Below are 11,268 nucleotides of genomic sequence, written 5' to 3' on the forward strand. Positions count from 1 at the left end.
TTGTACAAAGTTGGCTAAAAAACCCACAACTAAGAACTTTCGAAGCTGTCCTCGCCCTACCATGATGACCACCATAGGGAGAGGAATGACACACCTCTAAGATACTCAATTGCTCCTCCTCCGGGACATACCTTCAGATCACACCATCTGTGTAGATCTTGAACAAGTATGGCTCATCCCAATAGAAGTCCAAACTATCCCATTTGAGCTTCTTCCTTTGGTTAGAAGAGAGCTCACATAGGATTATACCAATCACAAAGAAATTAGCAATGTCCGCAAACCATGACATACTATTCACCGACACAGAAAGGAGTTGCTCAACGGGAAATGAATCATTGATCTCTAGGCCATCACGAGGCCTCCCCTCCTCCTCCAAGCGAGATAAGTGGTCTGCCACTTGGTTTTTACCACCCTTCCGATCCACAATCTCCAAATCAAACTCTTGAAGTAATAAGACCCATCGCATCAGCCTAGCTTTGGAATCCTTCTTCGTCATCAAGTATCGGAGTGTGGCATGATCAGTATGAACTATGACCTTGGCACCCATGTGATACGGCCGAAATTTCTCCATTGAGAACATAATAGCCAAAAGCTCTTTCTCAGTCACCGTGTAGTTCACTTGAGCATCATTCAATGAGAGCTCGCATAGTACACCAGATAAAACATTTTGTTCACTCTTAAACCCAAAACCGCCCAAACCGCAACATCACTCGCATCACACATAAGCTCAAAAGGCAAGCTCCAATTGGGTGCGGTAATAATAGGAGTGGTTGTCAACTTATGCATGAGAAATTCAAAGGCTTACATACATCCCTCATTGAAAACAAACTAGGCATGTTTTCTAATAACTTGCACAAATGATTCACTACCTTCGAAAAGTCCTTGATAAATCTCTGGTAGAACCCCGCATGCGCAAGAAAACTTCTAACTTCCTTGACTGAAGTGGGGGGGAGCCTTGAAATCACTTCAACTTTTGCTTTGTCCACCTCTATACCATGCTTTGAAATTTTATGGCCAAGGACTATGCCCTCCTCAACCATGAAGTGACATTTCTCTCAATTAAGCACAAGATTAGTTTCTTTATAACGGGACAACACTCTATCAGGTGAGTCACCCACAACACTGAAGTCATCCATAAACACCTCCAAAATGTCCTCCACCATATCAGTAAAAATGGCCATCATACACCGCTAAAATGTAGCTGGTGCATCACACAACCCAGATGTCATCCTAGAAAAGGCAAAGGTACCATATGGACAAGTGAAGGTGGTCTTCTCCTGATCTTCCAGAGCAATCAAGATTTGGTTGTACCCAGAATATCCATCCAAGATACAGTAGAAGGTACTCCCAACAAGTCTGTCTAGCATCTGATCAAGGAAAGGCAATGGAAAGTGATCCTTGTGGGTCATTTTATACAACTTGAAGTAGTCCATGCACACCCTCCACCTAGTGACAGTCTTGGTAGTAATCAACTCATTCTGCGTATTGGTAACCACAGTCATACCACCCTTCTTCGGCACACATTGCACTGGCAAAGTCCAAGAGCTATTAGAGATGGGGTACATAACCCGGGCATCCAACCACTTGATCACCTCCTTTTTCACAACTTCTTGCATTGCCTCGTTCAACCTCCTTTAATGTTCCAAGGAGGGCTTTGCATCATCTTCAAGAATAATCTTGTGCATACAAAAGGCAGGACTTATTCCTCGAATATCAACTAAGCTCCATCCAATTACCTTCTTCCGCTTTTGGAGCACCACCAATGTGGAATCTACCTGCATGTTAGTAAGACAAGAGGAAAGAATAACTGGCAAAGTTGAACTAGGGCCTAATAATTCATACTTGAGGTGTGGAGGCAAAGGCTTCAACTCCAACACCGGAGGTTCCTCGATTGAGGGTTTTGTTGGTGGAGTTTACCTATTCTCAAGATTCAAAGATAGTTTCTAAGGCTCATAAGAGTAAGAGCCCATTCCATGTAAAGCATTGACATAATCCACTCAGCCTGCATCTTTATTTACATCAAGATTCAACAATACTGCCTCAAGAGGGTCCTCCACATTGATCATTGCACTAGTATTATAAACTATCACATCCGTGACAAGATCCACAAAAGAGCACAGTTCAGAACTGTTGGGCTGCTTCATTGAATTGCACACATGAAAGATCACTTTCTCATCACCCAACCGGAAGATGAGTTCCCCTGCTTCCACATCAACTAAGGCCTTCCCAGTTGCAAGGAAAGGTCTTCCCAAAATGATCGAAACCTCATAATATACCTCACAATCCAAGATCACAAAATCAGCCGGCAAGATAAATATGTCCACCCGGACAAGAACATCATCAATTATACCCAAAGGTCTCTTCATTGTTCTATCCGCCATTTGCAATCTCATGGAGGTCGGCCTCGGTTTCCCAATACCCAAAGTCTTGAAAATTGAGTAGGCCAACAAGTTGATACTTGCCCCCAAATCACATAGAGCTTTTGCAAAGTCTGCACACCCAATGATGCAAGGAATGGTGAAAGCACCTGGATCTTCTAGCTTCAGAGCCATTGAGTGTACTATTGCAATAACTTGGTGGGTCATCTTGATAGTCTCATAGTGCATGGATCTTTTCTTAGTCACCAAATCTTTCATGAATTTAGCATAACCCGACATTTTCTCTAGAGCCTCCACTAAAGGCACATTGATGGACAAGCTCTTCATCATGTCAATAAACTTCTTAAACTGGTTCTCATTTTTCTGCTTTGCAAGCCTTTGAGGATAAGGTGGAGGTGGTCTTGGTAAAGGATCCTTGGTTTTAGGCACAACCGTTTCCGGCATGTCTATTACGTGTTCCCTAGACGGTTTCACATCATTCTAAGTTTCCACCTCGGCATCATGAATATCAATCCTCACTTCCTCATTCATGTTCTCATCAATCGTATTCTTAACCATAAAAGGGATCTCATCCTCTTGCAACTCAACTTCATCACTCAAAATTTCTTTTTGTTTGGAGACATTCACATCACCGCCTCGTCCACTTCTTGTAGTTACCGCCATTACATGCCTGAAATTGTTCCCACCCTTCGGTTTACTATCATATCACTAGGTAGAGACCTCTTTAGACGAGTATTCAAAGACTGTGAGATTTGGCCTAATTGAACCTCCAAGTTTCTGATTGAAGTATTGTGGGATGCCAACTGGGCGTCGGAGTCATCATTCTTTTTCATCATCTATTCAAACATCATTTCAATTCTCCCCATTTCTTTATTGGATGAACTAGGACATTGGGATGGAAATGGGGGTGGATTGTTCGGTTGTTGGTACATTGGGGGCCTTTGAAAGCCTTGCCCCCAATTTCCTTGGTTGTCATTATTCCAACCGCCCTGATTGTTGTTTCTACCCTAGTTGTTGTTGTTGCCATTCCAATTACCCTGATTATTCTGATTATTGTTATGATTGCCCCGATTTGCATTTTGCTTGTTGTTCCCTCAATTTCTATTCCCTTGTTGTTGATTCCCCCAATTACCTTGGGGTCTCTATTGTTGTTGGTTGGAGAATTTCCCCTTTGGCCCTGATAATTGTTCACCTATTGCACTTCTTCATTATGCTCATTATAACCATCATCTTGGAATCCACCGCTATCATTGTCATATTGATCCAAACTCCCTTGGTTCTGTTGACCTCTTTGTCTTCTTTTGTTCACTAACATGCTGACACCCTCCATAGCATTTACCTGTCATGGATTTTGAACCTGCTATAACTGTGTCTTTGCTAGCTGGTTCATTGTTGTTGTCAGCTCTGCTATTGCCTGCCCATGATCATGGAGATCTTTGTGCAAGTGAGTGACTGTGGGGTCACCTGGTGGCACATTGGCTCTACTTTTCCAAGTGAAGGACGTGTCAGCCATCTCATCAAGAATGTCACAAGCCTCATCATAAGGTAGCTTCATGAAACTACCCTCGGCAAGTTAGTTCACTATGCACTGATTTGTTGTGTTAATGCCCCTGTAGAATGTTTGTTGTATCATTGCCTCAGTCATATCATTGTTGGGACATTCCTTTACCATGGTTCGGTATCTCTCCCATATCTCATGTAATGGTTCATTGGGATCCTGCTTGAAAGCTAAGATCTCACCCCTTAATGTTGCCATATGTCCTGGTGAGAAAAACTTTACAATGAATTTATCCGCCAACTCATCCCAAGTAGTGATGGAATGGTTGAGAAGCCTTTCAAGCTAGTCCAAAGCCTTCCCTCTAAGTGAGAAAGGGAATAATCTCAACCGAAGTGCATCCTCGGACACATTGGTTGGCTTGCTCCCCCAACATGTATCCACAAAACCCTTGAGATATTTGTAAGCATTCTGATGGGGCGCACCCGTGAAATACCCCCGTTGCTCCAACAAAGTCAGCATCATATTTGTAATTTGAAAATTGCCCGCCTGGATCTGGGGTGGGACAATTGCACTAGTATATCCTTGGTTGGGAAGCACTCGATGAGCCACTCTTGGAGGTGGAAGGGGAGGGTCTGGAACATTATCATTGGCTTGGTGGCCTCTCCTTTGTCCTTTAGGTACTATAGGAACCTCATCATCAATATTGTCATCTACCTCCTCCCTCGGTGGAAGATCTCCAAGAGGTGCATTGTTGTTGTTTGCCGCCATTTTGTACCTGAGTTGGCGACACACAGAAATTAGTAACATAGAAGGAAAGAAACACAATACACAAAACTATTTAGATAGATAGCCAAAACTGTTAGCTTCCTCGGCATTGACGCCAAAAAGTGATCGAAGCCAACCCTGCACCACTACAAAGTGGCAAGTGCGGTCGAAGCAGATTTTACCCGAGATGGTCGGGATCGAATCCATAGGGAGCTAGAATTGGGAATTAGATTCCTATCTAAGCTAGAAATGCGTAGTCCTCTTAATTACACTTCCAATCATAATTGTTGTTTGTTACTTCTACTTTTATACTAAAGAGATATTAAATTAAACTAAGAATGATTGCTCGTAAGGTTTTTTAAATGATTAAAAGGCACTAGGGAAGAGACTTTCTCCTAGGTGAATACTTGACGGGATCTAAAGCCTAAGGCAAAGATGTTATGTTGGGGATCGCGATATAGCCAATGCGTGGAATTACTTACTCTATACCTCTCTGTAGTTTGAGTGACTTTACCCTAATTGAATTTCTCAAGAGCAATTGAGTGTCAAAATTATGCAAGCAATATAGGCTCAAGTTGGGTATTACTATCTCTAGGTTTAATCCTTTAATTGGGGCTATCAATTTCTTGATTACACCCCAATTCCTTGTTGGACTGATTTTCCTAGACTCAAGCTCTCTTTCTCTAGAAGAACCCAAGTCAAATAGGCACAAATTAGTGTTTGCAACCACTAATTCAATATGAAAAAGACAAATCAGTCCAAATATCAACTACCCATAAACATTTAAGCCTTAAAACAAAAGACCCATCGAATACCCACACTAGGTTTGAGCCACAACTCTAAATAATGGGGCTAGCTACTCAAAATAATGGAAAAAAACAGAGAACTAGATGAAGAATAACCCATATGATTTTATTACAAACTAAGATAATGAATATTCAATGTTAATCTAGCTACAAATTACTCAAAATGGAACTAAAATGCTGTTCACGTGCTCTGGACTCTAACAGATTACAAAAGATACCCTAAAAATGTGGAAAAAAAAGTATTTATACTAGGCCAAATTTTTTGGACAAAACTACCCCTGACGGAGGTATTGCGGTCCTCATAAAATGCACCGCGGACCACAATGAGGCTTTTTGGCTTGACTTGTCATTCTTTGAATATGGCCACCGCGAGCTGCATAAAATGCACTACGGCTACGGTGGCTTTACTGCGGTCCGCACAAAATGCTCCGCGGACCACACTGGCTTCAATCGCCCAAACTCCCAACTCTCTGAATCTCCTCTCCGCGGACTGCATAAAATGAATTGCGACCGCAAGAAATCCTCCGCAGACCGCACTTCTTGAAGCTCCAAAAGTGCACCTCTTTGAACTCCTCCACCGCGGACTACACTAAAAGGTCTACGGCCGCGGTGGGTCTGTTGCGACTGTAGTTGATTTTATGTTGCAACAATGTCTTGACTTGTTCTTGGTACTTATGCATGTTTTACTCCTTTCTGAGCTGATTTTGACTACTTGTCACTTTTTTGACCAAACCCTGCAAACAATTACAACATGTAAGCCCTTGGGACTATTTGTATACATTTTTAATCAAAACTTAAGTAAAAAGGAGTGTAAATGAACTAGAGTCCCTAGTTATCAACAGTGCACCACTAGCTCCTATGAGTGCACCTCCGCTCCAGAGTTTTCAGAATGGTTATTCAGGCCATCAGCGCCAGCAGTCTCATCAGCCAAGGGCTTGTTATACTTGTGGTGATTCGAGGCATATTGCTAGATTTTTACCCTCGAGCATTGAGCGGCTCTCAGCATTAGGGTTCCTGTTCCATGATTCAGGAACTGAGTGTTCCACCGCCCGCTCAGCCAGCTAGAGGTGGAGGTAGAGGTGCTAGAGGTGGAGGTAGAGGTATTAGAGGTGGAGGTTAGGCCGCTAGAGGTAGAGGCCAGCCAGCAGGAGGCCATCCTAAAAATGTAGTTCAGAGTGGTGGAGCCCTGCCCTGATGTTATGCTCTTCCAGCCAGGCCTGAGGTTGAGGCATCTGATACAGTTATCACAGGTATTGTTCTGGTTTGTAGTAGAGAAGCTTCAGTTCTATTTGATCCAGGATCTACATATTCTTTTTGTGTCATCTTATTTTGCACTGTATTTGGTCATGCCTAGTGATTCCTTGAGTTCTCCTGTATATGTATCTACACCAGTGGGTGATTCTATTATGGTAGATCATGTCCATCGTTCATGTATAGTTGTGATTGGGGGTCTTGAGACTCAAGTAGATTTGTTACTTTTGGATATGGTTAATTTTGATGTCATATTGGGGATGGACTGGTTATCAACTTGCCATGCTATCTTGGACTGTCATGCCAAGACTATGACCTTAGCCTTGTCGGGTTTACCTCATCTAGAGTGGAGAAGGACTCCTGGTCATTCTACCCGCAGGGTTATCTCATATATGAAGGCTCGGCGTATGGTCGAGAAGGGATGTTTGGCCTATTTGGTGTATGTTCGTGATTTTAGTGCCGAGGTTCCTTATATGGATTCTGTACCTATTGTTCGTGAGTTTCCTGAGGTATTTCCTTCAGACTTGTCGGGTACGCCACCCAACAGGGATATTGACTTCTGCATTGATTTGGCTCCGGGTACTCAGCCCATTTCTATCCCGCCATATCGTATGGCCCTGCCTGAGTTTAAAGAATTGAAGGAGCAGTTGCAAGACTTGCTTGAGAAAGACTTTATTAGACCTAGTGTCTCACCTTGGGGTGCGCGGGTGTTGTTTGTTAAGAAGGACGGATCGATGAGGATGTGTATAGATTACCAACAGTTGAACAAGGTCACAATCAAGATCAAGTATCCATTGCCGAGGATTGATGATTTGTTAGATTAGCTTCAGAGTGCCAAGGTGTTTTCAAAGATTGATTTGAGATCTGGCTACCATCAATTGAGGATTAGGGCATCCAATGTCCCTAAAACAGCTTATCGCACTCTATACGAGCATTATGAGTTTTTGGTGATATCATTTGGGTTGACAAATACCCCAACAACTTTCATGGATTTGATGAACCGAGTGTTCAAGCCTTACTTGGATTTTTTCGTGATAGTCTTCATTGATGATATTTTGATCTATTCCTGCATTCGGGAGGAGCATGAGCAGCATTTGAGAGTTGTTCTTTAGACTTTGAGAGATAGTCAGTTGTATGCTAAGTTTTCGAAGTATAAGTTCTGGTTGAGTTCAGTTGCATTGTTGGGTCATGTTGTTTCAGCAGAGGGTATTTAGGTGGATCCTAAGAAGATAGAGGCAGTCAAGAACTAGCCTAGACTTGCGTTAGCTACAGAGAACCGGAGTTTCTTGGGTTTGGAAGGCTATTACCATCGTTTTGTGGAGGGGTTTTCATCTATTGCAGCCCCGATGACCAGGTTGACCCAGAAGGGTGCCCAGTTCAGGTGGTCGGACGAGTGTGACGCAAGCTTTCAGAAACTCAAGACAGCTTTGACTACGACGCCGGTGTTGGTTTTGCCTACAGGTTTAGGGCCATATACAGTTTATTGTGATGCATCTCGTATTGGACTTGGTGCGGTAGTGATGCAGGATGGCAAGGTCATTGCTTATGCTTCACGACAGTTGAAGATTCATGAGAAGAATTATCCAGTTCATGATTTAGAGTTAGCAACCATTATTCACGCGCTAAAGATTTGGAGGCACTATTTATATGGCGTGTCATGTGAGGTGTTCACGGATCACAAGAGTTTGTAGTATTTGCTCAAGTAGAAGGAGCTAAATTTGAGGTAGAGGAGGTGGTTGGAGCTATTGAAAGACTATGATATCACTATCTTATATCATTCGTGGAAGGCCAATGTAGTGGCTGATGCTTTGAGTAGAAAGTCAGCCAGTATGGGCAGTCTTGCGTATATTCTGGTCGGTGAGAGGCCGCTTGCTTTGGGTGTTCAGGCTTTGGCCAATCGGTTCATGAGGTTGGATGTTTCTGAGCCCAATTGTGTTCTAGCTTGCACAGTCGCTCGTTCTTCATTATTTCAGCATATTCGAGATCGGCAATATGATGATCCTCATTTGCTTGTCCTAAGAGACACGATGTGACACGGGGGTGCCAAGAAGGTTACAGTTGGAGATGATAGAGTTTTGAGGATGCAGGGTCGAGTTTGTGTGCCTAATGTGGATGGACTTTGAGAATTGATTTTAGAGGAGGCCCATAGTTCCTGGTACTCTATTCATCCTGGTGCCGCTAAGATGTATCAGGACTTGCGGCAGCATTATTGGTAGAGGAGGATGAAGAAGGATATTGTTGCATATATGGCTCGGTGTTTGAATTGTCAACAGGTAAAGTACGAGCATCAAAGACCTGGTGGTTAGTTCCAGAAATTGAGATTCTTGAGTGGAAGTGGGAGCGTATCACTATGGACTTCGTTGTTGGACTCCTATGGACTCAGAGGAAGTTCGATGCAGTGTAGGTCATTGTTGATAGGCTGACCAAGTCAGCGCATTTCATTCCTATGGCGGTTTCCTACTCTTCTGAGCGGTTGGCATAGATCTATATCCGGGAGATTGTTCGTCTTCATGGTGTGCCCCTGTCTATCATTTTTGACCAAGGTACGCAGTTTACCTCACATTTCTGGAGGGCAGTTTATTTAGAGTTGGGCACATGGGTCGAGTTAAGCACAACATTTCATCCTCAGACTTACGGACAGTCCGAGCGTACTATTCAAATTTCGGAGGATATTCTTTGAGCTTGTGTTATTGACTTTGGAGCCTCGTGGGATCAATTCTTGCCTTTAGCGGAGTTTGCCTACAACAACAGCTACTAGTCAAGCATCCAGATGGCTCCTTATGAGGCTTTATATGGTAGGAGGTGTCAGTCGTCAGTTGGGTGGTTCGAGCCGGGAGAGGCTTGATTGTTAGGTACGGATCTAGTAAAGGATGCCTTGGATAAGGTCAAGATCATTCAGGATAGGCTTCGTACAGCTCAGTCTAGGCAAAAGAGTTATGCCGACCGTAAGGTTCGTGATGTGGAATTCATGGTCGACGAGCGGGTGTTGCTTCGGGTGTCACCTATGAAAGACGTGATGAGATTTGGAAAGAAGGGGAAGCTAAGCCCTAGATTCATTGGTCCTTTTGAGACTCTTGATCGAGTAGGAGAGGTGGCTTACAAACTTGAGTTGTCACCGAGTTTATCAACCGGGCATCCAGTGTTTCATGTATCCATGCTTCGGAAGTATCACGGCGATCCATCTCACGTGTTAGACTTCAGCACTGTCCAGCTGGACAAGGACTTGTCCTATGAGCAGGAGCCGGTAGCTATTCGAGACCGGCAGGTTCATCAATTGAGATCGAAGATTTTCCCTTATGTTCATGTTTAGTGGAGAGGTTAGCCTACCGAGGCAGCTACCTGGGAGTCTGAATCTGATATGCGGAGCCGATATCCCTATCTTTCTCCGACTCAGGTACTTTTCTTATGTTCGTTTGTGGACGAACAATTGTTTAGAGATGGAGAATGTGATCACCTAAAAGGTCATCACTCATTTTGAAAGTAAATTCTGTGTTCCGAGGCCTTAAAAACCTCTTTTTGTCTCACCTCGATTTACGTGCACAATTCGGGCACGTTTTCGGAAAGCTTTTATGTGAAAACTAAGTAAAATAAGGAAATTGTCTTTTAAAATTAATTAATGTTGACTTTGGTCAATATTCTTGGTAAACGGACCCGGACCCATGATCTGACGGTCTCGTAGGGTCTAAGTAAATTTGGGACTTGGGCATATGCCCGGAATCGAATTCCAAGGTCCCAAGCCCGAGAAATAAATTTTTAAAGAAAATTGTTTGTTGGAAAATATAAAGGCTTTTAGAAGAGAATTTATGTAATTTCTGGATGGTATCAGACCCGTATCTTAGTTCCGGAGCCCGGTACAAGTTTAAAATAATAATTAAGTTGAATATGTGAAATATGGTAAAGATCGGAATTGATTTGGTATAAATGTATAGTTGAGAAAATAGTAATTTCAATGTTCTTGAGTGATTTCATGAATTTGAGGCTTAATTCAAAGTTGTTAATGCTATTTTGATGATTTGATCGCACGAGCAAGTCTGTATAATATTTTTGGACTTGCGTGCATGTTTGGTTTGGAGCCTCGAGGGCTCGGGAGAGTTTTGGATAGGCCACAGAGTGAAATTGGACTTAGGAAAGATTGCTGATATCTGGTATTTTTGCCCAGGCCTCTGATCTCTCAATTGCGAGACCAGGCTTCGCAATTGCGAAGTTCTCAGGCTTGGTAATTGCGACCAGGCATCGTGAATGCGAACCAAGCCTGGGTAGGCCTTGATCGCAAATGCGACCCTTTTATCGCAAATGCTAAAAGGGTGAGTCGCAAATGCGACTAATTCTTTGTAAATGCGAACTGGTCGCAATTGCAACATCTGAGACAAGTTAATTGAGATTTTGACGGGATTTCATTCATTTTTAAAACTCTTCAAACCCTAAAAACATCTTGGGCGATTTTTCAAAGACATCAACTTCTCCAAATCATTAGTAAGTCATTTCCAACTCATTTTCTTCAAACCATAACATCTTTTCACATGATTTCAATTCAAAATCAAGGGTTTTCATGGGGAAATTGAGTGATTTT

The 11,268-nt window shown here is 42.9% G+C and overlaps 1 protein-coding gene across 1 annotated transcript; it reads right to left on the bottom strand.

Annotated features, from left to right (window-relative positions):
* Positions 1-1,190: 1,190 nt before the first annotated feature.
* Positions 1,191-2,822, bottom strand: LOC138879473 (uncharacterized). The gene is made up of 4 exons (XM_070159085.1): positions 2,019-2,822; positions 1,843-1,917; positions 1,688-1,775; positions 1,191-1,528 (listed from the first exon to the last, which is right to left on the bottom strand). Exons 1-4 carry the CDS (start codon positions 2,820-2,822, stop codon positions 1,191-1,193), a joined length of 1,305 nt encoding a protein of 434 aa, XP_070015186.1.
* Between the last annotated feature and the right edge of the window lie 8,446 nt (positions 2,823-11,268).

Source organism: Nicotiana sylvestris, chromosome 10 (genome assembly GCF_000393655.2).
Source record: "Nicotiana sylvestris chromosome 10, ASM39365v2, whole genome shotgun sequence".
Classification (NCBI taxonomy): Eukaryota; Viridiplantae; Streptophyta; class Magnoliopsida; order Solanales; family Solanaceae; genus Nicotiana; species Nicotiana sylvestris.

Bases quoted from the DNA above. Each gene is read 5' to 3' on its own strand.
- LOC138879473 (XM_070159085.1), bottom strand. From the start codon at position 2,822: ATGCCGGAAACGGTTGTGCCTAAAACCAAGGATCCTTTACCAAGACCA. The intron at 1,918-2,018 runs GTAAATAAAGAT...TCTTGAGAATAG, and splicing joins CAGTATTGTTGAATCTTGAT to GTAAACTCCACCAACAAAAC. The intron at 1,776-1,842 runs GTATGAATTATT...ACTAACATGCAG, and splicing joins CCTTTGCCTCCACACCTCAA to GTAGATTCCACATTGGTGGT.